General features: G+C 47.9%; 1 protein-coding gene across 1 annotated transcript in view; it reads left to right on the forward strand.

Annotated features, from left to right (window-relative positions):
• The window catches only part of LOC142575879 (uncharacterized), a 209,490-nt gene that overhangs the window by 125,451 nt on the left and 56,413 nt on the right, over window positions 1–27,626 (forward strand). The window contains exon 2 of the mRNA XM_075685631.1: window positions 24,749–24,844. Coding sequence (XP_075541746.1) covers window positions 24,749–24,844 — 96 coding nt within the window. The remainder of the gene's footprint in view (window positions 1–24,748; window positions 24,845–27,626) is intronic.

A 27,626-nucleotide genomic window follows, 5' to 3' on the forward strand; every position in this document is an offset into this window, starting at 1 on the left:
ACAGACGAGCCCTTCACAGCAGCGAGCGAGCCCTTGTAGCGTTTCTCTCGTTTCATTAAAATGATCGCTAATTTGGACCACCCGGTGCACTAATTTACGCTGTTGCACGAAACTCACGTTGTATTTCAAGTAATATACGTCGAGCATCGTCTATCCTACGAACATTTCGCACGAGGCTCCAACATACCGTGCCTGAACTGTCTGCCACAAAAGAGAGAGAGAGAGAGAGAGAGAGAGAGAGAAATGCTATACGCACCGTTTGAGGCGTTGCAAGTGATTTTCACTTGCGTAAACAAGGCCAACTAGTGATTTACGACCTTCACTCTAAAAAAAAAACACACACACACACACAGCGCAGTGGTGACAGTCTTATGCCCGAGTAATTATTGTTGGTAGCACTCCTGTTTGCGGGAGTTCTCTTAGTACCCAATGGAGCAGGTTCACTCAAATTGGGGCAAAAGCTGAGCAGACGTTGTTGAATTGCATGCAGGACAACTCTCGAGAATGGAGCGCCTACGGCTTGGACAAAGAGCCATTCGTAAATATAGCTGATCTCTCTCTCTCTTTCTAAAATAATATTATAAACGTTACAAGCGGTTTCTTTTGCAAAAGCAGCGGTTAACGCTTCCTTGTTCTCTAAGTCTACCGTCATATCGCTCTGCGACTTCGTTGTCATTCCAGAAGAGTACAAATAAGTCCATTTTATCAGATTGCTCAAAGAGGCAAGGCGAACGGTTTTTTTTTTTTTTTTTCTAGACAGGCCTAGCTAGTGTTCTACTCAGCGGCACAGACTTACAGGATCAGGACATATGGACAAAGCATTACAAACCGGAAGAGCGCCTCCGTCGAAGAACACTTCCCTTGAGCTTCGTTTTCAATTCACAAAGCCCTGTGCTTTATCCCAACCCTAGACATTTTTTTACACGCACTCCTTTGTCGACACGCCCTTAAATATATAGAGCGCCCAGTCTACAACTTCAGGATTGAGTTGGAGGCTGCACGCAGCGTGGGCCACCGTCGCTTCTTCGCGCTTTAACGAGAAAGAGCGAGGGGCATGGGCGGCAAAGCACAGAGACAAAGACATGGTTGGAGAAAGTGATAAGCGCTGGCTCTTTAGTTTTTTTCGTGTCGCGCGCGGTAGCCCCCAAGACAGAGACAAGGTTCGTCTTCAGCGAACTAAACTTCCTTTTCAATATTATTTGCTTTTTTTTTGGTCCTCTTGTTTCTGGGTCTTACGGAAGTCTAGCTCTGTCCTTCGCCCCGCAGGGCGGGATTGGAAAGAGAAGAACTATGCCGGAGGCCTGAAGCAAAGACAAATGATCGTCGCGACGCCTCTTAGGGGAGAAGCACAGGAAGTAAAAGCAAAGAAAGGAGGAGACTATGCGAAGAGCATAGTGGGTACTTCGGTGCAAGAAAGTGGCGGGGCGTGGACCGACGTTGTCGTGCGGCGAAGGTTAATGCAGACAGATGCTGGCGCTTGGCGAGTAGAGCTAGAGAACGGAGCTGTAGAGGAGTCGTTGAGAGCGCCCCCTGGCGGGGGCGGTTTTCTACGCGTGGAAACGTGGGGTTGGCCGCGAGGAGCAGTGCATGGCGGAACACACTCACTCGTCTTTTGCCTTGGTCCCCGAAACCAGGGCAAAAGGGAAGACGGTAAATGAAATATGCAAGGCCGTAAAGGCACGGCTCACTTTTTTTTTCTTTAATGCATCTCTTGGGTGGCACCACGGTGGACTGATATAATGCATAAGTTTAGCAATGTTATAGCCTGGAGTATGTAGCGCGCACGGTTTTCATGGTCAGTTTGCGAACACCGAGAGCTTGCTATGCGCACTGGTGCCGCGTTGCACCGGAAGAATAGATCACACGAGAATCGTGAATGTCAAAAAAAAAAATAAAGGAATACATATGAAGAAACACAGATAGGCATGCTTAAATGCATTTACTCGACGACGTAGACTACGTGCTGACCTTGAGCACTTGTCTTTTTTCTTCAATATGTCTGCACTCGTCGGTAGAGGAAAAATTGCCGGCACTGTGTAAACTTTAAAACAGGAGAAAGGAACAGAAGTAGAGAATTGCTATAGCTCAGCCGCCAAGTATAAAACACACGATGAACGTTCTCTCTTGCGCAGGCACGGTGGAAGGAAGTTTGCTTGAAATTTACTGAGAAGAACAAAGTATGTAGAGTTAAACTAGACCGGGTCGTTAAATGCAGGCACATTCTAAAGGTCAGTTCAGTGCCAGGGTGTGCGCTGCGCTTGTAAAACCAGCTCCTTATGGTTCGCTCGCTGCGGCGTCCTCATTTTAACGCCTGCAACTTGCGCCCAAGTCTCGTAAATGCAACCCGGGTCCGTCGGGTATTTGGGCTAAGCGTCGTTTCACCTTTCCTTTGGACACACTTTCCTGTGTGTAAAACGCCAGTGCCAGTGCTATACGGCTGGATGGACTCCGGTCGAAGCTTCTAACGCTGCAACGCTTCCTTTTGTTGGATGGGCCGTCGCCAATTTACGTGAAAACTGCCGCCAGCGAATCTTAAAGGGACACTAAAGAAAACTTTTAAGTCGAGCTAGATCGACAGAGCTGGTCTAATCTTTTTCTGCATGTCAGTATATCAATTTCATGCCTAGGAAATCGCCGTGGCATGTCCTGTTGCTGCATCTCAATTTGAACCGCCCGGGCCAAAGCGGAGGACTTGACGTCATCTCCACGCGACGGCCCTCTATGTCGTTGTTATGGCTTTTGTAGACTCTTTATTTAGCTCCATGTACAAAGCGTACTGCGTGGTGGGTGTAGGTGTGCAGCTTGCGTGAGTCACTCTGTGGCTCTGCTTGGGTTCAGGTTACCAGTTACGGTCACGTGACCCTCAGCTGCCGGAGCCGGCAGGGCGGTCCTTTGCCACACGTTGTCGCCTCGGTCGTTGTAAACAGAGAAAAGCGATGCCGTTCGCAGTGGCGGGTCGCGGCCGCTCTCTGTAAATCACAAGTGTTGACGTCACACATAAGAGGTACCATAGTCGACAACAGATGGCGCCACTCTGATTTTCTATTTTTGTCATTTTCTCGCTTACGAAAACTCTGTTTTCATTACGAATGCAGAATTAGTTATTACAGAAGCATAATCTTTCGATTTCATCATCATAATCATCATCGGCTTGGTTACGCCCACTGCAGGGCAAAGGCCTCTCCCATACTTCTCCAACTACCCCGGTCCTGTACTAATTGTGGCCATGTTGTCCCTGCCAACTTCTTTATCTCATTCGCCCACCTAAGTTTCTGCCGCCCCCTGCTACGCTTCCCTTCCCTTGGAATCGAGTCCTTAACCCTTAATGACCATCGGTCATCTTCCCTACTCATTACATGTCCTGCCCATTCCCCCCCCCCCCATTTCCTTTTCTTGATTTCAACTAAGATGTCAATAACTCGCGTTTGCTCCCTAACCCAATGTGCTTTCTTCTTATCCCTTAATGTTACACCCATCATTCTTCTTTCCATAGCTCGTTGCGTCGTCCTGAATTTAAGAAGAACCCTTTTCGTAAGCCTCCAGGTTTCTGCCCCGTACGTGAGTACTGGTAAGACACAGCTGTTATACACTTTTCTCTTGAGGGATAATGGCAACCTGCTGTTCATGATCTGAGAATCTCTGCCAAATGCACCCCAGCCCATTCTTATTCTTCTGATTATTTCAGCCTCATGATCCGGATCCGCGGTCACTACCTGTTCTAAGTATATTCCACTTCCACTTCCGGTCTCTTTCGGTCAAGCTCGATTTGATATTTGCGCTTATAGCGTCCATTTAAGACTGTGGACGAACTAAACAGGCGAAGTGGGGCTATAGCTGGCGGCTTTTAATTTCTCCTGCACTGCGATTTATACTTTCTAGACGCAGAAAATATTTGGAACAAAGTTGTTCCTCGAGAAGGTTGCCAGAGACCGCTGCACAAGAACAGCAGGCTTTGGGAGGGTCACGTGCCTTCGTTGTTGCGGTGACTTGTCCGAAGGCCGATAGTAAAACTGGCATACGAAGCCTCCCGCACTAACAAACAGCATGCTATAGTTTTGTCTGGGAACGTTCTAGAAAGCCTGCACGAGCACGGCACTGTGTAAACTTTTTTTTTTGGGGGGGGGGGGGTTTACGTGCCAAAACCACTTTCTGATTATGAGGCACGCCGTAGTGGAGGACTCCGGAAATTTTGACCACCTGGGGTTCTTTAACGTGCACCTAAATCTAAGCACACGGGTGTTTTCGCATTTCGCCCCCATCGAAATGCGGCCGCCGTGGCCGGGATTCGATCCCGCGACCTCGTGCTCAGCAGCCCAACACCACAGCCACTGAGCAACCACGGCGGGTACTGTGTAAACTTTAGCTCGAATAGTACTACACAGTGAATCGAAGTTTTGGAAACAGCGCAAATGGAACACGGACAAAAAGGAATAAATACACGACGACGGGAGAACACGTTTGTTTTTCTTCCTTTTTGTCCGTGTTGCTCTTTGCGCTGCTGCCAAAAGTACGATGAATCTTAAGCAACTCGCCCACTTTGCCATCCTGCTGTATTCAGTGTATGAGAGGTGATGAGTTATGCACTCTCCCGAAATTTGGGGACTTTCGTGAGCCTGTTATTTTATTGCGTGGGTTGCACGGGGTATAAAATCTGCGCCGACCGAGAACAGAATCATAAGAATCAGGAAGCGCTTGTTGCGTGTGCACACCGCGTTGTCCTGTCCGTGTTGTCATTCAAGGCGTCCCAGTTTTCTCCAGTAAGTTGCCCGCAACTCAACGCTTCTTGTGAGAACGATTGTGAGAACGAAAATGACTGCAATAAAACGCATTCACACACAGAGGGACGTGCAAGCACGTGTCTGTGTTCTTTCCCTTCTAACCGTGCTTTCTTTTTCGTTCTTTTTTTGTATGCTTATATTTTGCAACTACAATTATGAGTCTCAGTACGTTTCTGCACGAGAGTAGAGAACTGGGCGAGTTGGATTACGTTTATTACGTAAACAGCGCGAAGAACGGACACGGACAAGGGACGACACAAATCCTGTCTTTCAGTGACTGTTGCTTTAAGGCACATGCCACGACAAATGTGTTCAACCAGGAACGCGCCAAAGAGATAGGTGTTTTCCTTCCGTGAACGGGTAGCCTACGGATCGGCGCTCCACACCAATGCCTGGCTGTGCTTTAGCTCGCCGCAGTAGGACTACCGCTCTAGTTACGCATCGGGCCGGTTAATGTCACACGTCGCTTTCACCGACCAGGGCGTGCGCCGAGTCCCTCGTGCTGGGCTTGCGGACACTGCAGCGAAACAAATTGAGCATTTGCTCATAGAGTGCCCCGGTTTCCGCAGTTGTCGCTGTGTGCTGCTGAGCACTTCTCGTCAAATTATTCTTGCTCGAACTGCGCTCGATGATTTCTAAATTCTTGTTGAAGAAACGCAGGGCTTCAACTTATCGCGAGCCTCGCGAGACTGTACTGGAATTCTTTTCAACCACGGGAATGGACACTCGTCTTAACGCTCATACTCTACGTGTGTCCGATATGGCAGGCCTTGCTCTACTCCTTTCTCGTCCCCCCCCCCCTCTTCTCTCTTCTTCAATGGGGTGGGCGTCCTGTCCCTTTGAGGAGACAACTGCTAGCCCATTTTTTCTTTCTCTCTGTGCAGTGCTATGTGTTTACGACAACAACAACAACAACAACAACAACAACAACAAAAACAACAACAACAACAATAATAATAATAATAATAATAATAATAATAATAATAATAATAATAATAATAATAATAATAATAATAATAATAATAATAATAATAATAATGTTCCACTTTGTGCATGTTTGTCACGCGTTTAATTTAAACCGGCTGATGAAAGGCACCACTTGTGTAGTCCCTTCTCCGTGTCCGTTCTTTGCGCTGCTGCATGATGATCTCGGTACGTTTGTGCAGCAGTCGAGCGGCGCGAGTCCTTCCGACTCCGTCCAAACTTCCAACTCCGTCCAAAGTCAAAGGTGCCAGCGAAAGCAAGATCGGGCACAGCGCATCACTATAGCATTACTAATCTCATGACAAACGACTAAAAAAAATTATGGGGCTTTACGCGCCAAAACCACTTTCTGATTATGAGGCACGCCGTAGGGGAGGACTGCGGAAATTTTGACCACCTGGGGTTCTTTAACGCGCGCATAAATTCAAGTACACGTGTGTTCTCGCATTTCGCCCCCATCGAAATGCGGCCACCATGGCCGGGATTCGATCCCGCGTCCTCGTGCTCAGCAGCCCAACACCAATGACTAACGACTGCCACCAAGTGCCGCTGTAGGTCTTTCGCCCGATCCCGTTACATGCAAGTGAGATGTCCCATCAGCTATACCGGAGAATGTGTTATCCGTCCGACTTACACGTTAGGTAATCATTCCGTTAGACCTGGGAGGCTGTGCGGATTCACACATATGCAAAATACAATCAGCCACTGGAGCGTTCATTCCTTACAAAAACGCCGATTAACCTTCTTTAGAATTTTTACACGCTTCCTTTACCGCCACCCTGTTTATATTTACAATCTAGTAACACTTATTCGTAAAATTCCGGAAGTAAGTCTACGTAATTTCTTACAAAAATGCTTCATAACTAATTCTTTAGAAATTCGTGTTACGTTTTGGAAAGACAGTTTCCAATAAAATTTCTGTAGAAGATGTAGTTACATTGTTTTCTAAAGACAGTTTTCACTAAAATGTGTTTGTCAAATGAAGTTATCGGCATCGAAACGGAACACTCTGCATTTAAGCTACAAGGCTAAACTATTCTGCTACTAGCTGTAAACCAGAAAGGGTGCTGCAACACAATAACCGTGCGAACATGGGATTGGGGTCTTTCGCGTCTAGTTACTCTGCCGCTTTACCCCATTTTCATCGATCACCCAGTGTCGTGCGGTGCGCTACCGAGAGATAGCACCACAAGATACGTGAACCAAAATCCTTAGATTGTTGCTGAACACGTAAGCCAGCCACACACACAAAAGAAAAAAAAGGGAGGGGGGTTGAGTGGAAGACCTGGCGAACTAGCAGAGTCGTTTGGAGTGAGTCACGAGAGCAATGAATCAGAACTGAGAGCCCCAAATACGCCGGAATTCCTGCGTACTATACACGCGTTCTGGCTCACGGATACTGGCACACAAACTGGCACGTACACGCAGCGTATGCGCACTAACGTAGCTCCTCCTACTAACGTCGTTACGGTAATTCAATCGCTGATAATTAGATATTCTCAAGCCGTCTGCAGAGTTATCGCTCGATTTGGAGATCACTATACAAGGACCTGTGAAGACGGCCCTGACAAGAGAAGGTTGAATGAAAGAAAAACAACGTAAGACTTCGAATCCGGACGATAGCCGTCTTCGGGTATCGCGACTTAATTAAATGTCAGGTCTGTCTCGGCAAACCGTATCTATGAATGAGAAAGAGGAAACAATAGGCTCTATCCAGACAAGGGCAATGATGCGAACACAGCGCACGGAGCAGCGGTCTGCACGCTTTTGCTGCATAATACCAGAGGGATCTGGGGTGAGCGCACATCTGGCCTTACTGGGGAAGCCAAAACGAAAGCAGTGCCAAGAAAAGCTGTTTTCACGAAGCAGTAGCCGTTGTTCACTAGGTTAACGGAGAGTTCGAGCAGTGTCGTGTTTTCTGTATTAGCTGCACGGATAACGCAGTAATATACTCGGTCTGCCGCCGTTTCTCGCTGTGCGTTGCAAAAAGATTTATTGTGCGGCCTGATGGGCGTTTGTGCGCACTCAACGCCATGACTAAAGCTGTCTATTGTCAGTGCGTTTGCGAAACCTGTGCACTTAGGTAGAGTTATGGGTAGAAAATGAAGATGTGCAGTGCAAAGAAGCGAACGAAATTTCACGTGTAAGCTTGCTTTGATTTCGGTGTTGCGCTCGAACGGCCTGAAGCGTCTTGATGTGCGATTTCGTGAGTGCACGATACCCGACAAAGGAGTTTGACTGATCTATCTATCTATCTATCTATCTATCTATCTATCTATCTATCTATCTATCTATCTATCTATCTATCTATCTATCTATCTATCTATCTATCTATCTATCTATCTATCTATCTATCTATCTATCTATCTATCTATCTATCTATCTATCTATCTATCTATCTATCTATCTATCTATCTATCTATCTATCTATCTATCTATCTATCTATCTATCTATCTATCTATCTATCTATCTATCTATCTATCTATCTATCTATCTATCTATCTATCTATCTATCTATCTATCTATCTATCTATCTATCTATCTATCTATCTATCTATCTATCTATCTATCTATCTATCTATCTATCTATCTTCTGGCTTCCTTTTTGTGGCTCAGTTCACTCCTCCCCTTTGAAACAAGTGGGCATTGCGATAATTGCGAATGCAATTGTCATAAAGTTTTCGGTTGCTCGCAGTAATAACACGCATAAATGGAAAGAGAATGCACGGCGGTGGCAGCGCGCACCTGTCCAGAGACCCACTCCAACTAACAATTTTTCTGAAAGCAAAGCATGGTGCATACGAAGGCACGTACGGCTATTAGATTTGCGAAGCGTCGCTGGTATCCTCGCTTCTTATATGTATTTAGTTTAAGCTAAACAACTGTACTCGTGTTTAGTTTTGAGCCGATGAATAATGGATACTTCACGGTCCTCATGAGCAGCTGGTATCCGAGATAAGAAAATCTTATCACCACGCTGTTTACCATGGACATATAATCAAGTTTCAGTGGCTGCCGAGTCGTTGTGACATCATCGGCAACAAAAGAACGGGCGAAGCATCACGTTCCGCCCGTGAGCAAATCAAACTTGTCTCTGCGCCATTGACAAGGCATGGTGCAGCCTTTAAACTTCGCCTACTGGCTCTTCGAAGTACTTTAGAACATTGGAATTCACCAGGATGGGCTAACTCACGACTGCACATTCTTGACCGTCTATTGCTGCTTCGAATAGCGCCTGGTCTATCTCGAGGCGACGCAACTTTACTGTGTCACTTGTGATTGGGCGTCGCCTTTACTAACCCATACTCTTTCCATATCGGCACGACGGACAGTGCCTCGTGCAGCGTTTGTGACTGCGACGAACCGGTACGACATAGCCGATTACACTGTCTCTCTTTTGACAGTGGAAGACAGACATTGCGTGCCGCTTTGAGCCAACTGGACGACATAGCGCTTACGGAAGAGAAATTTCTGGCTCTCCCGTAACCGAGAGCAGATGTAAGCATGAAATGGCAACCCGCAACGCATACTGGTTGGAGATTATACGAGCCACAATATTAAAATGGGTGTAGTGCATGTTCGCAACGGCACACGCCACCACACCACATCGCAACACGCCTTGCTGTGCACTGGCCCATACGGACTTTGCTCAGCTAGAAGAAGAAAGCTGGCTGACGTCGGCACGACAGGCAGCCAAAGGCGCCAAAGACGAAAATTGCCTGAAGGAGGTGCCACGCAGCGGGGCGCCATCTCTCGAAGTGACGCAAAACCGTCGCCGCGGAACACACGGACCGCTGGCGTTCACAAAGGCAACCCTGTCTCAACGCCACAAGTGCAAATAAGTGTTTGGTGCTCTGCATCTGCATTTTGGACGTCGCTATTGGAAACCACAAATAAATATTCAGCGTGCCGGAAGTTACAGCTTGAGTGGTATTGTGAACAAACATTACGAAGAACTCGGATACAATGTTTTTTTTTTGTAATTTGCTTGGACAGTAACTAGCGTATGTAATGTGAGCCTGTACAAAGGGTTGGGGGCCAGAGACAGCATTTCTAAAGGGTCACTGAAGGCAATTACTAAGTCGACGTGGACTGTTTAAATACTATTCCAGAAAAATCGCAACGCTTGTTTCGTGCCAAGTAAATGCTTAGTTTACGAGAGAATTGCATCTAAAGGGCCCGAGCACCTTTATCAAAATTGAAATCTCCAGCCATCCAACCGGTGGAGTGGTGACGTTGCATACGCCATCACTACCCTTTGCAGCCTTCGGTGAGTAAAACGGCGCCCGACAGACAGCGGTACCGAGCCAAGACAGAGCGGTGGATTCGCCGCTGCAGCCCCTTTTTGGTCAGGTGGCGTAAACCGTTCGGGCATCCTGCGACATCACACGGAGGTTGAATTCTCTGCTACTTGCAGTTTGGGCGAGTTTCGCGAGCCAGCAAAACCAGCGCGGCACTACGCGGTAACTACTGAAACGCGAAAGTGTTGGGGGCGCGCAGTCGAGCGAAAACGAAAGTTTTCGACTGCCCGCGTCGTTTTCAGGGTTATTTAAATGAGTTCTTTTTTCTTAAAGTGAAATGTAACTGGACAAACAGCATTTTATGTCGTCTGATAATGCAATGCAAGTATCATTTGTGCAACGAGTGGTTTAGTACCAGTGACAGAATTTAACTGAGGAGTGCTATCGTCATCGGGCAAGTGCTCGAATGTCCCGGGAGAGTCTCTAATCATGTGCTGCATTTAACTAAATTTCTCGATTATTAAGACTCTGTTCGCGACAATATTGAGGCCTTAGACGTTCTCGACCGCTAATCTATCACTTTAGCTTCACTTAATATTTGCCTTTAGTGTTCCTTTAAAGCCTTTACTGCTTGCTTGGATGTTCTAGTTTCAGTCCCCGGATAACGGCTCTGGCTTTTGGCTCAAGGTCCCTTGAAGGTCGCCGACAACGGGACCTAAAAGCGTTGAATGCTTAAAAAAGGCAGTTTCGCCCAAAGGGGGAAGCGCTGACTGCGATGGCGAACTTTTAGGTTTGAGCACTGATATTGTTTTGCACTTGCTATTTTTAACAGGCTGAGAAAATTTAAGATAAAAGGCATGTGCTGTGAATGTTATGTCTCATAACATTCGTTTGCAGACTGCCACTCTCAGAATTCTCAACAATAATTTAGTCAAGAACGTAAGACCTGGTACGAACAACTTTCGTGGTTGGGTAATGTAGCAATATCACCCCTATAGGTACACCATGACATAATCATACAGCATGGCACAGCATAAAGCGTGCATATACCTAAAGAATTGGCTGTCACTTAAAGTATTCTTACGTGATTTGAATGCGAAAGATTATTTGTACCAACATTAATCTACCTTAAGCCACTTTGTGGCACCTTAGGAGACATGTGGCACATTACTTTCATTCGTAAATTAAGAACAGGTCACCCGTATACGGTGAATCAATTTGAAAACCGTTTTCTTTTGAGCCTAGCAGACTAACAGAACTTATGGCTGGAACGTCTCTCTTTCGGGGGGCGGCGAAGGGGGAGGGCACAAGCTCGCTGCATTGCCACGGCGTTCGCGAAACCGTCTATATCGTGCCCAGAAGTATCTTTCCTTCGGACATGGCAGCCCACGATGTGCAACGGGCCGGGAGAACCGAGGCACGTTTCTTTCTCCTTCTGCCTTTCACACGTCACTCTTCTTGAGCAAGCAGTTGGAAAGCGATCGATGGTTCCTTTTCACAGACACCGCCGCTATCAGTCTTGAGATGTCTTAATTGCGGAGCCCGATCTCCGCCTTCCGGTCGAAAGAGGGCTACGGGCGAACCGACGTTCTTTTGACCAGCGACCTCCAAGATCGCAGCAAGTAGCGTGAGAAATTATCAAGCCCTTTCTCTTCACCTTTCGTCCATCGAATGGCTGCAAGAATGACGCAATCAAATTGGGGAGGACATTCTGCGATCGGAACGATCTTGTTTCTATCGCGCACGGAATGAAGATATTTGCTGGAGAGCACACAGCGTGAGTAGAGAAACGTGTCCGAGAAACGGATGAACGAACGCGGCCCATAGAGACAAGCGGGAAAAGACTGCGGAGGAAGGTGGCGCCACGGAGTGGCAAAGAGGACACTCTTCTCGGCCAAGATAAACAAATGCGCAAGCGAAGCACGGACCAAAAGAAAGGCATTCCAGACGGACATGAGAAGTGAAAGGGTGGGAACGTCCAGAGTTGACTTTGTACACGGCTAGATAAAGCGGGTCCAGACCACGAGTTACTATAGTGACGGCTACAAGAATGTGAGAAGAAAAGTACTACGAAGAAACCAGGCGACTGTCCATTCACTTCCCGATCTCGGAGAAAGTGCGGCGGCTTCTTTCTCCGAGTTGCTCAGAAGTCAAGCGCGGACATTTCCACTTGCTTCTTTTCTCATTTGTCAGTGACCATATAGCTGCGTGCTTGTGCAGTGCTTGTATACTTGCGTCAATACGGACAGTTTCTCGTGTATACGTCGGACTTCCTTTCACTGCCGTGACACTTCACTTCTGCGGCTGTGTCTATATGTTGTGAGCATAGGGCGCTGAATAAGTAGATCTATCTGTTTCGTTGGGCCTGAACACTGACGTGCTCTTGCGGAGGAGCTGAACCGGGAAAGGCGATTGACATTTGTACGCCCGACCTTTATTCACTGATGTTGGCGCTCTATATATATATATATATATATATATATATATATACATACATACATACATATATATATATATATATATATATATATATATATATATATATATATATATATATATATATCTGCTACCAAGACTTGTGCCTTTGGAACTTACTCCAGCAGGGGACCGGGTGTTTAACCGGTGCAAGCTCTGCTTTGAAGGACAAGGTATTGATGAGAAAGGGTGGAGAAGTCGGCCATAGGTGCGTTCCTTTAGGATATTTCCTCTCCGGGCTGAGGGAAAGGGAAGCAACAGGAAGCTAGAAAAGTGGGGACGAAAGGAACATGATATGTGACAATCAGGACGCATGAAATAGGCTAATCACTTGACGAGCTGGTTTAATGAAAACTTCGAGTCCCCAGTGCTCTTCAGAAAACAAGTCCTCGCTGGCCTAAAAGCTGGATTTATTATCTTGGAGGAGGTCTACAGATCTTTCCGTGGGCAAGGAGGAACACGAGTAAGGCGGACCTCTCCAGTTGTCGCTGCAGCGTGCGACGTTAGAGCGGCGAGCTCTTCACTAGCGGCGATGTCTGGAGACGCGGCCGAAAATTCAAGCTGATATTTAGCGCCAATGTAGAGAGGCACGTTCTACGACTGCCCGTGCGAATCATCATTTCTTTAAGGAAAAATTTCTGTTTTGAATAGTTGTGCGCTTCAGCGCCATTCGTTGCGTCACCGCGCGACAGCGGACGCATTACTCCACTCTTAATGCTCACGCATTAGAAACACGCCTACCGATTCTCAACAACCCGATCTCTTAAGCCAACTTCTGAAACGCACGTGGCAGGCTTTACTTCTGGTTGCCTAGCAGCTGTACAAGCACTTTTCGAGTGATGTATGAAATCTTGGAACAAAGACATGGGCACTCACGAGTAATCGTAAAGTCCAATGTCACGTCGCACTCCAGCCACTAACCGCGCATGTAAACCGCCCGAGTAATCACAGAGCACCGGGTAAGGCGTACGTCGGTGACCTCGCATATAGCAAATTGTCAGTAGTAAGAAAGTCGCAACAGAACTACTTGTTGGCCGAGTTGGTGCTCGAGCAAGATTGTTTGACCGCTGGATAACGTAGATTTGTGAATAGCCTATGCATGCATGTATGTGTATGTTGTCTTTATGTGTCTTCCTTTTGTGTGTGTTTTAACTTGGGGCAAAAAACGTGTCTTTTAGTAAGAATGTCGCGGCGTTATAATCGTTGGATTTCACCATAAAAGGCGCTGGCGTAACCGTAGATGAAAATAAAGCGCAACCTCCCCCCCCTCCCCCCACCGCAAGATAATAAAAAAAAGCAAACACTAAATTTTCTTTAAGCCTCGCAAATGTTGCCATGACTTCCATATATCTGTCTCTCCAATACCAACAGCACAAACATTGCAGCAGCACAACCTTGTCAATGGCTGATTCGTTGAGATACCGCCGTCCAGTGCCGTGAGGCCAATAGACAAAGCCTCTAATGGTATTAGGAATATTTTTTTCGAGGCCACCAAGGCGAGGAAACCGAGCTCAGCGAACCAGACGGTCGTCTTTTTAACGCTGATAAATCGCCTCCCAAACGGTAATGGCCTCCGCGGAGACAGCGACGGTGACGCAAAATGTATACCCTTCCCAAATTTAAGTTTGTTGACCGCGTCCCTGGTTGTCCATTGGCTACTAATGCACGGGGCACTGTGGTTAGACTTAGAACATCAATACTTTTCTTTTTTTTTTTTTGAAGCTTTCCTTGAGTTTTCACTTAAACTAATGGCACAAGCGGGGCAGGAGACAATGAATCGTCCGTTTCTTCACCACTGACTCGCACGGGTAGGCGCCCTAACAACGAAACCGCCACAAAGCGAATTACCTCGCACGTACCCCAACCAAAGAAACGCAGCTGATAAGGAAGTCTCGGGGCGTTCTCACACCTACACCTACTTCTAGGGCATTGCGCAGAGACATGGTTGGAAAGCTCGAACTAATTAGTTTAGACGTAGCCTAGAGCAAACTAATTACTTTCGGTTAAGTATGCGGCCTTCAAAACGTTCGTAACCGTGCGTATCACAACTTAGCTGCGAGTTTTCTTTTTTGCTTCCTCTTCTTCTTCTTCTGGCTCTTGCGCATGCTTTACATATTCAGTTGGTACCAAACTTAACCTTAGGTACTAAGTTAAACGCACAGCGTCTTCCATCGTTTGTGTGATACGAAACGACGTTTATGAATGGAGAACAGCTCCCGCTGTGTGTCTTCCCTTTTACTTTCTTCATTTCTTCTCTTTCTCCCTACCTGCTTTAAAAGCGCCGCAAACGCGTAACATTCCAGCCAGACTTCTTTTTTTCTTTTTCTCTTTTTTTTTCCGATGGTCTAGCGCCGGTGCCTCGAGGGTGCGTTTCATACAAAGCCCCGGCTTCACACATCGTTTGCACCAGAGGAGCGAAAACGCCCGTTAGGACACGGTGCATCAACAACGGAGCGATAGAAACAATGCAAAATGCAGAAGAGCGATACTGGCGGCAGGAAAACGGGGAAGGGCGTCTGATGCGCGGTCTGCACATAGAGGCGCGTGTGCTGTCGGCTGCAGCATGGGGCGGGGGGTCAGCGCACTTAAGCGTGGCGCCCCCACAGCCCGAGTTCAGGCCAGGGGGGCAGGATTAAAACGCCGTTTTCCGCCTCCGTTCCCGCCGTGGTGTCAGCACCTCTGGCCCCTTCGACGCATCGTCCCGCTTTGGCGAGCTCCCGGCTGGAACACGAGACAGACGCACTCTGCTGCCATCCAGCGGTCGTGCTGCTGCTTTCGCGCTTGCCTCCAGCGCATAAGGCCGGCGGCGCAATGGTCTTACGCCTGATTTGAAGGAACCCGGGTGGCGAAACAAGCGGCCAACTTGCCCAGCGTGGCGGTGTTCGCGAACAAAGGAGAATGTATGCGCCCTGCAAGCCTTTGTAGAGCGGTAAGCGCAACGATCGTGGAGACGCGAGGAGAGCGGAGGGGGGGCGGTGGATAGGAAGGATATGCACTGTGCGCTGCACTTGTGAGCCGTTGTGCAAGTCCAACGTAATGGCGAAGTCTCGGACGCTGGGTGAAAGAGCGGAGCTCCCTGCAGAAATCACTATGGCGGGAGCTCTGGCGCTGGCGTCTATGGGAGCGGCAAGTATAGTGGTTCAGCAAGCATGGGAATGATGCGCAGCACATGGATTTGCCTAAACTTCTTGCTTTTTTTGGCTTCAAACGGCTTCGCGAATTTGCGAATAGATTTTATCGAACAAAATATCGCGTTATAATTGTTACTATGAGCAATGCTTGTGCATGTCGGCTGAGACTGATTACCTTGCTGTGTTTACAAAGCTATGAGTGCTTGGAAATTTAGAAAGATAGAGACGCTTAAATAACCGTCAGAAGAACGTCAGAAACCACAAGCACGGTGATTAGACCAATTCGTGTATATTAGCCATAATTTCCATGGCAGCGTAACTACCGCAGTGACGAAGTTCTTACTGGTAATTGTTCGCAGGAAACTATGAGCGAAAAGCCTGAGGGGCGGGCATTACACATTAGTCGGTTCCAGATGTGTTGGGTTTAGTGGGCCCCACGTAGCCGTTGCATAAAAATTGCGTGAAATCAATCTTTCGAGGAACTGCATCTCTTCGTCTGCTACTCTTCCTTTACCTCAAGCTACGTTTCTTCCTTTCTTTCTTTCTTTCTCGGATTTTTTTTTTCTTTTTTTAAATACTGCTGTGATGCGTCTCACGCGTCTGCTGATAGGTTGTTTTCCCGCATAGCTCCCGTCTCCTGTAATCCGGCTTCGCCTCGTGGCTTACGGCGGCAGTTGGTATGCTTGCAGGGTAGTACGAGAGATGGCGTGAGTGTTGCTCTGCTAACGCCACCTAACGGCGGGGTTACTTGGGCGCAAAAAGGAGAAGGCTCTTCCTCTTTGGCTCGGAATCGACAAGCGGCGCGGACGTCCTGCGCCTGCGCCCATCCATGCTTCTGCGAGACCGTCTCGCGAGGCCTACCCCGGAATGGACGAACACGGTCGTTCGAACGCGCAACCGTTCGCGTAACCGTATACGCGCGAACGACCAGACGGTGTCCAGCATGGGGCGAACATATTTGCTCGTTATCCGGTCGCGGTGAGTCGGACTTCCGCGATTTGCGCGCGCCCATCGGCACGTTTTGTGAATAGCAACTCGGCTAGCAGGCATTGGTCTATGAAAGGTGCAATAAATGTATAAGCCCTTGTGACTGTTTGCACTACTGCGTTGTCGTTCCTTTGTCCCAAGAGCACGGGTGAGAACCCCACAGTAGTGAGCCGTATATGTCTTGTCTTCCGGCTCAATGTTGCGTGTGGATATATTTAGCGGTCATCGGAGATATGGCGAGAGAAAGGAACAAGAAATTAAAGGTGGAAAGGTTAGATAAAACTTCGCCCAATTTGGTGCAGCGCGCTGGAGGAAAGAACACAGGAAACATGAAGATGAGGAAGTAGGGAAGAGACGAGAAGAAGAGCGACAGAGTGCGTACGCGCACGCGCACAAAAACGCACACACACACGCGTGCACACGTGCGCGTGATTACTCACCACCTATACACGTATAAAGTACGTCGCGCAGTCCGATTTACGAACTTCAGCACTTCTCTCGTAGCTTTTCTTCGCAGACACAGTTCGAAACCTGCGTTTTCTGGACCTTTCGCTCTGAGAAATAGTTGATTGTTGACTTGAAAGGGACGGTCTGTGTTGTGAAGTAAGCATAAATTGCTCGCACTGCCTAATTTTTGCGCATGTAACTTGGGCTATTCCTTTGCGAAAAAAAAAAGTTTACTCTTAAAGCGCTCGTTTCCTTGTCATCGGCTTCCTGAAAGTATGGGATCTTTATGACTGCCCTGACTTCATCAGGGACATAAAACCGGTTACTTCAGAATTAACACTTGTGAGCGTCATACTACCTACGTGCAGAAGCTTTATTTCGAGCGCACAAGGTAACGGAAACGCCCTGCACATTCCTAAAACTCTGGTGCAGGTATCCACCCACTCGCGACGTTGCATAATGACTCTCAATATGCGGACGTTCTCGCACCAGTCGCCTATTTCTCACCTCATTTCCTTATAATATATATATATATATATATATACACGCTAAATTTAGACAGTCTATATAAACTCTGGACACTTCCTGTTGAACATTTAACCTAATCACAGAGGTCGTCCTCAATATGTAAAATCTACGTACAATTAATATACGAGCGTTAACAAATATCATTCCCTCGTAGTCCTAGCGTAGTCCGCAGACTTTCGGAAAGGTAACAGTTATTTCTTTGCATGGTGTCAATAGACATTAGTTTGCAGAAAATGTGAGAACATCAGGTTGCAGGATTTTTGCAGACGATCTATAGACTTCGCATGAAAACGTTTGTAGATTTTTTTTATAAACCTTTCCATCGAGAGAGAGAGAGAGAGAAAGAGAGAGAGAGCACCTTTCCACTGGAATGTCGCGCGCGAGCACAAAGGCACGTGCTGCAGCTTTCTGCAGTGTCCTCAAGGGGTGCTCGAGCACGCGTCTTTAGAACAGTCCAGAGATAACTTTGGTAGCGTCCAGTGAGCTTTCGTTGGAAAGTTCTATATAAATAAATCTTTGGGAGGGTAGACTTGGTGCACAATTGCGATTTTTACGCAAACACGCCTGCGAGCACTTATAGAGACACTAACCGCTGATGACGTAAAACCGAGTCTGCTGATTCTAGTTGTTTTAAGCTTCGTATTCGATAATTTACAGCGCGTTCTAAATTAGTTCTTGCTTCGTTAGCACCTAAAAAAATACCGGCCGTTTGTTGCAGACGACGTTTCTGAAACGATGTACTTAGTGTTTACAAATGTTCCACGATCAGTATGGCGGATGACCACTCTAAGACCCTAGAAACACACGAAGAGAAGGAAATATTCACAACGTTCTCCAAATCAGTGCTGCTTCCTCATGGTGCTAACCTTTATCTGGTACTCTTGTTCGTATAGGTATCATTATGCTCTCGCACGATCGGCATAGCCTTATCTATTCCCCAGGGGCCTGTCTTGACGCGGTAAAGAAAAAAAAAATATTACTCGAAAAGCACGACTGCCATCATCTCAAAACCGTATCATTTCTTTCTTTTCTTTTTTAACTCTTCGTCGTTGAGTCTTGCCCGCGGCATTTGGAAACGCGATGCTCTCTTAGAGCGAGCTCTGTGTTAAGTTTCTCTGGAACTACGAAAAAAAATCCTGTCGGTACCGGTGCGCCCTATTCCGACGGGCGAATCGTGCGAAAGCTCGCCGTGCTACCGAACTTAGCGCGTCTGTCTGGTCTCTCTGCCAGCGGCCTGGAATCGGCTTACGGCGCCGCACGACAACACCTGCGGCTAAAGTCGATACGCGAAGCATTTCGAAGTCTCTCTCTCTCTCTCTCTCTTCTGTTCTTGGAACTAGCCCGAAACCTTCGTGACAATTCTGATAGTATATAAGTTCCTACGAGAAGGGAACAAAAGTATGGGGGGAAAGAAAAAGCGTTTAGCGGATGCTGTGACCCGAGATGAGCGCCTTCTAGCGAGTGACGACAGCAAGAAAGCAAAGAACGCTTGCGCTCAAGGAAAATCGAGTCATTCAGTTTGCTTCTCTGTCTCTCTTTCTTAAGCCTATATTTTTTTTTTCATAACTCCTTATGGTTATACAATGTTATCGTTGCACTCTGCAGTGAACACGAGGGGGGTTTTCCTTCGTTCGTTCTTTACGTTTTCCAGAAATAGCATATAGACAATGGAAAACCGAGGAAAATATTTGCTTCGCCTGCGTTGTTTTGAAGTGCGGCCAAAGCGTGATACGAGACCCGTGTCTTCCATTCCGCCCTTACTGGTGCGCGGCCTGGAATCGCATCCAGCACAGCGCCGTAATGATTGAGCCACCGAAGTGGTTTAATAGCGGGACTCAAAACGTGGCCTGAACACTCGGATCATTTTCAGGTAATTCTATGGCATAAGAACGAAAAGAAAGAAAGCGTAAATGAAGAGCAATATTTTTTTTTCTAGAAGTGCAGATGGATCATCCAGGACGAAGTCCAGACCGTCGCGTTGCAGACATTCCGGTGGTAGTAGACCTAATCGTTAAACCGAAAGGAAAAGGCCACAGTAACACTTTTTTTTTCTTACACTTTGTCGAGCTGTGTTGCCTATCAACATGGGGCCGCTGTTTTGTAATCAGTTTGTTATCTGTTAGCCTCCATTTTCTTTCGCGCGCAGAATTCGGTACACCTTTTTAATGTAGTCCGAGCCTAATTCTTTTTCGTGCGGAGCTTCTCCTGCGGCGTAGGTATACTGAAATAAAAACCATGGACGCATTGCTCATGTAATAATTGCAGTGGAGACCTAGCGAACTTATCGTTGATGCACCACCAATGCCTATAATTGCCTGTCTGATCAGTTTATAGCGTCGCAACTCTTGTCTCACGAATCGAGTAGCTCTCGTTCCAGGGCAGAGCCACCACAGGTTGTGAATGTCCGCTGTTGAAGACGCTGCAGCACACTTCGGCAAGTTCATTGGGCTTACAGATGTTGGGCCCTAGGCCCAGGTGACGTAAGCTGGAAAGGCAGCCCCAGCGCGTACTCTTCGAAGAGAGTTTCTCCACTCGAGAAATATTAGGGGGAAAGGTAGATACGGATACAAAGAACTTTATTAAAAGCATCCTGAGAAGCGCCACCCCTTAGGGCGACACCGCGGGCCGCCTTAAATAATGGAGGGCTTAAGGCGTGTGTGTCCCGGTGACGAAGGCATTTCTGGGTTAAAAAGACAGGCATGCGGTCTGAAGGGAGGGTATCATGTGAATGTCCCTCCCTGTACCCAGTGTACACTGACGATAGATGAGGATGACCTCGAAGATGCCGTATCTCTTCCCGCATTTGATAGCGTCTTGAAAAGCTCGGACTGGGTGCGGTAAAACTCTGATAGAGGCAGTTTACATTTCGACCAAGCGAATGCTATTCGGTGTTTTGGTGGTTTTGATTGCGTCATGCACGGCCTGCACATCAAATAGTGAGGCGTCTTCGTTGTTTAGCATCAAGTAACTTGAAGATCAAGGTGCACTAGACTGACGAAAGCGACTCGATCTCTGCTCGGTCTCTGGGAGTCAACGGCCGTGTCTGTGCTCACTGCACTGCAGTATCCACGAGGGACAGTCGTCTCTAGTGCTATGAGAAGTTTATCACGTCGCCGAAGCTTTTCGTGTTTATCGGTGGTCATGGTATAGTGTAGCGCCATGACGGAAGATCGTCCAATGCTGTAGCCAGGGAAAGGTCTCCCTTGGAATAAAGAGCCACCACTGGCGGAATAAGCTGTATTTTCAGTGTCAGACGCAAAGGCCAATCGTCATTGCTTTCATGACCCCACACAGTTCGTCTCTTCTCAATATACGTGGCATAACTCAGTCCTGTGGGCAAACCTCGCATTTCTCGCCCATCACCGAGACTGTGTAAAGAAGCGGCTAGTTTGTGCGTCAAGCGGGGTCGTCGGCTTTAAAACCTTGCCGTGAAACCCTATTGCTTTTGCGTACTTGTGATTTGAGAAACGCTGTACTCTACAATGCCCAGGCGATGGCAAATCTTGGATTGTTCTTGTACTTCTTTAGAAGTACTTAGATCCAACGGGAGCTACAGCGCTGTAACTTTTGTTTTGAAGTCTCTCCAGCAGAATATGAAATCTAGCAGCTTTGAAAAAAAGCTACCGGGATAAGAGTGCAAGACAGAGCCGTTCCGGTAAGCTTATTGTGACCTATGTAAGAGTCGGAATACGCTGCACAGTTCTGCACGGTATGACCAACAGTAGGCGGACAGGCAAGCAGTAGTCAGACAGGCAAACAGCAACAGCAGCAGCAGCAGTGGAGGCTAGAAAGGGAGGGATGGGCGTATCCTCGTTTTCTCCTTCTTTCCACCCCTCTCTTCAGAATAGGCCTAACTTCAACCGCGGAGTTGTCTGGCGTCGGCAGCGCCGTCTCGCCGCCATCGATCCACGTATGGGCGCACGCATCTGCCAGACGACGACGACGCCAAGGGGTAAAGAGGGAGGGAAGAGGAGCTTTCCTAGGCGGGATCACGGTGCACGCGTCTTCCCGTCAGATGGTACCGACACGCGACCCAAAGCAGATAAAAAAAGAGAGATGAAGGAGAAGCACGGGAGCCAAGGTATACGGGGAAGCCCTAGAGAAGGCGAAGTGGCATGGGGTGGGAAGTGGTGTCGCTCTTACGGCTCCAAACGGGAAAAAGGGGAGAAAGGGAGCTTGTCTGTGGCACTCGTTAACGTGTTCTTGGTTGTTCGCTTTGGAAGAGTGCGGTATGTGCAGTAGCTTTCGCTGCTTGCTCACAACCAAAAAGAGAGACAGCAAGAAGGCTTGTCATTAAGGAGGAGGGAGCCGAAAAACTCTTTATTATTAAAGACACCTAGTCGGGCAGGGGAGGAAGTAAAATTGAATTAATGTCCAGCAGCAATAAGAAGCTTCGCAGAAGCAGCCTGTATAGAACGGTCATTGCATTTGAATGGTAGAGAAGAAGGACGTGACGGTGGAAGTACTGTTGCTTTTTTTTATTGTTGCTGCTGCTGTAAATGATTCCTGAGAGGGGAGGCAACTTCTACCCGCGTCGTTTCCTCCGCCTCCTTATCCCTATTCTGTCAGGGAAGCTCACGAGCCGAAATGCCTGGGAATAACATTACAGAGCGAGCAAGTCGTGTGGGGTCGGTCGAAGGTAAGCGGGGAGCGCCAAGCCGTTAAATCATTTGAATAATTTGCCACTGGGTGGGGAAAGCGTTGCTCGCCTATGGGGCGTCTGGGGAGAGCATGGTTGAAGGCTGGTGCAAGCGTTAAGGCACGCCTATGTACTCTTACTTCTTTGTTTCAACCGAGAGACTGCTTTGTGGTATTGCGGCTCGAACTTGGCTGAGTAGGTGGCACATGTCTTACTCAGCAAGGAGTATATAAAGAAGAAGCGAACATAGTCAACGAAAATTGGATTTCACCTCTCGTTGGTGAAGTGAGAACGACCGGACTTTATTGTACTATTCGCAACATTTAGCTTAGCGTTAGTATTATTAATATATTTTCTTTACATTTGCTGCATATATCGCCGCCACATCTTTTACCTCACGCCTCGCGCAATCCTCGGATTTGGCGTCTTCACTTTGCCTTCGTGTTTTCGTCAGCTGCTGTAGACCTCGTACGGGCATTTGATTTTTGTCGTAAAATATACATATGGCTGGGTGCCCTGCCGAAATTCCGGCGAACACACCTAAACAGTATTTGTAGAAGTTTTTTACGTGCTAAATCATTTGCTAAATCATTTTTGAGTTTTCACTTCATACCATATCCATGTCCTTGACTCTCTAACGATTAGCAGTCGCAGCGTAGCATGTGTTTCCTGCTTCTCTCCGGTGCCCTTCAGACTAACTCTTGTAACTGCATCGGACGGGGCGCAACTGCGATATCGCGCTTGCAGCCGGTGCCCACCATATCGACTTGTCATTGCGTTGCCCAGTAATCGCCTTCGCGGGTGCCGCTACTACAGCAGCAGCAGCAGCCAGCTCTGTCGACTGTACGTACTACGAAGCTGACAAGTTCGGTGCATTGCTGCAACTACTGGTGCACAAAATCAATGCCTTAGCTGAGGACAGGCTTATTTCCTACGCGTGTTTCCGTACCAATGTCTCTCTAGTCGTCAGCATGATTTGTGTGCAGTAAGCGTGTGACACGCCTGTGACGCAAGCGCACGGTACCTACAACCTCCTACAACATCGGAACACGCATTGTAGCGACCCTTCCAACACTGCGAACATTCGGTCGCATCTACGTGCGCGCACACGTCTCACACTCGCCAGCACTCAATCACACTCATCAGCATTAGGTGAATATGACCGCCACTCACTCCCTTCGCGGTTCATGACCGCCACTCACATCCACACGCACGTGTCTGGAATGAGCGTGAATCAGCATACACTCCCTAACTAGTGCGCCTGCCTTTGGAGTTCTGTTTTGTGAGTGTCACGAACGAACGGTAGCGTGCGCATGCTAGTTAGTTCTTGATCAGGGATGCGAAGTTCCGCGGCTTGACAGGACAAACACGAAGAATACGTGATCTTCTGCTCGTGTTTTTTTTTTCGCATGCGTCCTGTCTTGCAGCGCAACTTCACATACGTGCCGGCGACGAATCGTCAGAAAGCACGCACTGCACTCAATTGTCGAGACGGGGCATAGGCAGCCAGCTGTTCGCTGCACATCGGGTCAGTAGCGCTGGCGCGCTCCTCGCCATCAGTGCAAATGCTGTGGTCGCGCGCCATGTTGCGGCACAACGTCTGCCCCCTTTGTGCGCGGTGATCTGGCGTTGCGCGAATGGCCGGCAATCCTGCTCCCACTATGTAGTGCGAGTGCCCGAAATATTGCACCAAACACTTCTTCCTGCCCGTCGCGCCCACTGCTTACAGCTATAAGCCATGCGCTCTCTTCGCTATGTGTGGGCACCACTGCGAAGACTCGGCTTGGCTTAATGAGGGCGCTCTCGATGACTGTCGCTGCCCATAGGCCGACCTTTCGTTGACCGCGCCGCGTTTATGTGGACTGGGCGCAGACGCGTCCTGCGCAAGGACATCCTCTTTGACTTGGTCAAGCGAAATAAGCGTAGTCAAATGAAATAAGTCTATTTAGATGCTCTCCTGTGATTGTCCTGGTCAGTCGTGCAATTTTATCGTTCCCTTTCGTTTACATCTTGCCGTGGTTAATCCCTGTATGTCTCGACCCGCCTTTCCTCTATACTTCGTACGCTTGTGTTCTTTGTGTTGCGTCGGGGCGGCTGCTGCTGCGTCAATGAAAAAGCAAACAAACAAGCAACTTGCCGCCCGTTCGATCGCATGTCAACTGAGTAATTCAACTAGCCCGATCTTTGGCCTTACTGATTTAATCCGTTTGCACACATATCGCTTAAAAACAAGATAAGAAAAGGAGCCTGTACCGTCGCTTTGATAGCCGCATCACTTATGGAAAGATGCAGCCGTCGCGCTAGACGCAAGCCTCGTTTGTTTTGGCTGAGGGCTCGTAGTATTGTTCTGATAGATCTATACTCTCTATCTGATCTTCTCTATTCTCCGTTTCCCGTTCCCCATTGTACGCTATAGCCAACCAGACGCATTTCTGGTTAACATCCCTGCCTTCCCTGTTTGTTTCCTCCTCCTCCTCCTATACGCTAATACAGTGTCTGCGATTCACTCCTTTAATTTCGTTCATTTTTCTCTGCAGGACTGCTATCATGGGACGTCAAGGCCACCGGCACAGACCTGGCCTCAGCCGAAAAGGCCTGCCTGTCCGTCAAGGTCAGCGCAGGCCCACACAACGGTGAGTCTCACGCCATTTGTAGACATTTTGTGCTTGCACACGTTGAAAGCCTACTGCGCTTGTCATTTTTTTTTTTAGGAGCGCGAAAGTGTAACGAAAATTAACTGTTTGCTTTGGAAATTGTAATGTGTAATTAAATACGAATTACATGGTTAAATGTTGTATTCCTAAGAAGGAGATGAACGGAGACGAACCCACAACATTTCAAAACTCTAGTTTCCTTGATTTCCCGGTAAGGAATTGATTACTACGAGAGAAAATGAAGATGAAAGTTCCATTTCTTTTATTTCCCGCAGAAATCCCCTCGTCGGTACGCCAGTGCGACGTCGCGGATTTTAAACGACCTTCTCATACGTGGGCCCCCATTGCCCCCTAAGTAAAGGTTCTTCAAGTTTGCTGTGTTCAGTACGCGTTTGGCCGTTTCAGAATACAATGTAGGACGTGTTTAGCGATAACAAGCTAACTAGGCCTCAGCAGACGCCGTCAGCATCCATGATGTCACGCCGTAATGGCGCGGTAACTTGATTCTTTTCAGACTCACCAAACGTCGACCGGCTCGCTGTAAGAGTAGCTTTTCCGGTATTATACAAAGGTAATTTAGTAGTGCGGCTCAACGTGGCTTTTCTCTTTATTGTCCCTTAAAGTGCCTCAGTTGCGAGAGATGCACAGGCAGCGTTAGTACAAGGCCTCGTTTTGGACAAACTTCACTACATTAGCATTCACGTGTGCGGCAGAGGGTTTACATAGACAGGCCGAAAGTAACGCTCTATGTTTGCGTGACTCCCACGCACAACCATTAGCGTGTACGCGAAACTACAAACGCACGCGGACGGCGCACAGAACACACATATAGTTCTCACGTTTGCGTGCGCTCGGCTTCCACGCCCGTGAAAATAAAAGTCTCCCCCTCATGTGCTGCCTGCGGGTTCAGCCTATAGCAGCTTATCTGAACCAAATGGAGCAGGCGCGAAGCGCGCATAAGCGTGTCGACAGAGCGCAAAGCCGCGGGTGACACATAGCTGGGGCGCAACTGCAAAGCATCTGCATATGCAAGTATACGGAGCTTTGGTGCATGCACCGTCGGCTCGCCAGTTGCCGATAAGGTGTCGGCAACTGCAAATGTAGCGAACTGGGTCGTGCCACCGCCGCTCACCTTTTGTTATCGTTTTGATTTCTTTCTATATCTGTTTTTTTTTTCTTATTTTTATTAATGGAGCGGCAAGTTAGTGAGGGTCGTTTAGTGCTTACTTGGTGGAGGAATTAACAGGCTCCGGGCTCTGCGGGGGAGTCTCACGTGTGTGCCAGTCATGGCAGTGCAATCGCACTTTTTTTTTTCACACCCTCTACTAGGTGTGAAACAAAACAAAAAATGAAATTATAGGCTTTTACGTGCCAGAACCACGATCTGACTTTGAGGCACGCCGTAGAGAGGGGCGGCGGATTAAATTTGACCACCTGGGATTCTTTGGCGTGCGCATAAATCTAAGTGCGCGGGTCTTTTTGTATTTCGCCCCCATTGAAATGCGGCCGCCGTGGCAGGGATTTGATCCCGCGACCTCGTGCTTAGCCGCGCAACACCAAAGCCACTGAGCAACCACGGCGGGTCCCTCCACTATGAGTAGCTCTTTCATAAAGAGAGAGAGAGAGAGGAAAAAAAAAGCTGAGCCTCATAAACTTCTGTTGCAACAATTTTCGTGAAATATGGAATAAAGGAAAACTAAGGTTGTGCAGTTTAAAGCGTCACTAATTCGGATCCACACAACGTAGTAGAGACGGAACAGTAAAGACCCGAGTACTCGCCGTGGGGTAGCCCAATGGTTATGGCGTTGTGCAGCGAGCACGCTGTGCCGGGTACGTTCCCCCTTCAAGGCGGCAAGCATTAGTAGGGGGGGGGGGGCGAAATGCAAAAGAGAAAGAAAAGAAGAAGAAAGAGGAACAAACACTCGTGTACTTCGATTTTAGGTGCACTTTAAAAACCAGAGGCGGATAAAGTTATTCCGGAGCCCTTCACTACACGGTGTCTCTCATAACTCACTTCAGGATGTTAAACTCCCGAGATTCAAGGGACGGACAACCGCCTAGAACTTGTTGCGAGATATTGGTGGAAACAAAAAGAACATAGCTTGTAATGATAGATTCGACCATGCGGTTGGCAATTTAAGTAGAGATAATAATTTTTAAGTGGCACAGAAAGTCGCCAAGAACAGCATGTGGCGCGAACTGGCGCTCTATGTAAGTCAGCTGTTATTAAGCACTGTGTACTTCTCGATTAAAAAAAAAATCTGTTCTTATATTTGGCGTTTGCGCTTTCAGTCTACACGTATTACAAAGCAAAAAAAACGAGCAACGCTGTCTTCGCGGCAACGAGTGGAGAAGCTGAGCTGTCGCGGCAATTATTGCATAGCGGCGCAAAGGAATGCTTTTTGTACGCGCGTGAGTTGTTTGCGAGTGAGTTCCCCGAGTTACGCGGTCTTCCTGTGTGATACAAAATGTCATTGAACTAATTGAGCCGTAGATGGGCGCCAGCTAGCACTGCAATAAGTTCGCTAGATTCAGAAAAGACAAGTGCAGGACACCGCAAACGAAAAGCTGCCGGTGGTAGCGGTTGTGTGTGCGCCGCGGACTGCACCCACTCGTGCACTGCACTACACCTTGCCTTGCACCCCGTGCACTCGAATACGCGGGTGCAGGAGTGCGCCACTGTACGTCGCACAATCGAAGGCTTAAGGCTCAACCAGACGTACGCGTTCCAATGCGCCCGCACGCGCCGCACCACGCCTGG

The sequence above is a fragment of the Dermacentor variabilis genome, chromosome 3, assembly GCF_050947875.1.
Source record: "Dermacentor variabilis isolate Ectoservices chromosome 3, ASM5094787v1, whole genome shotgun sequence".
NCBI lineage: Eukaryota > Metazoa > Arthropoda > Arachnida > Ixodida > Ixodidae > Dermacentor > Dermacentor variabilis.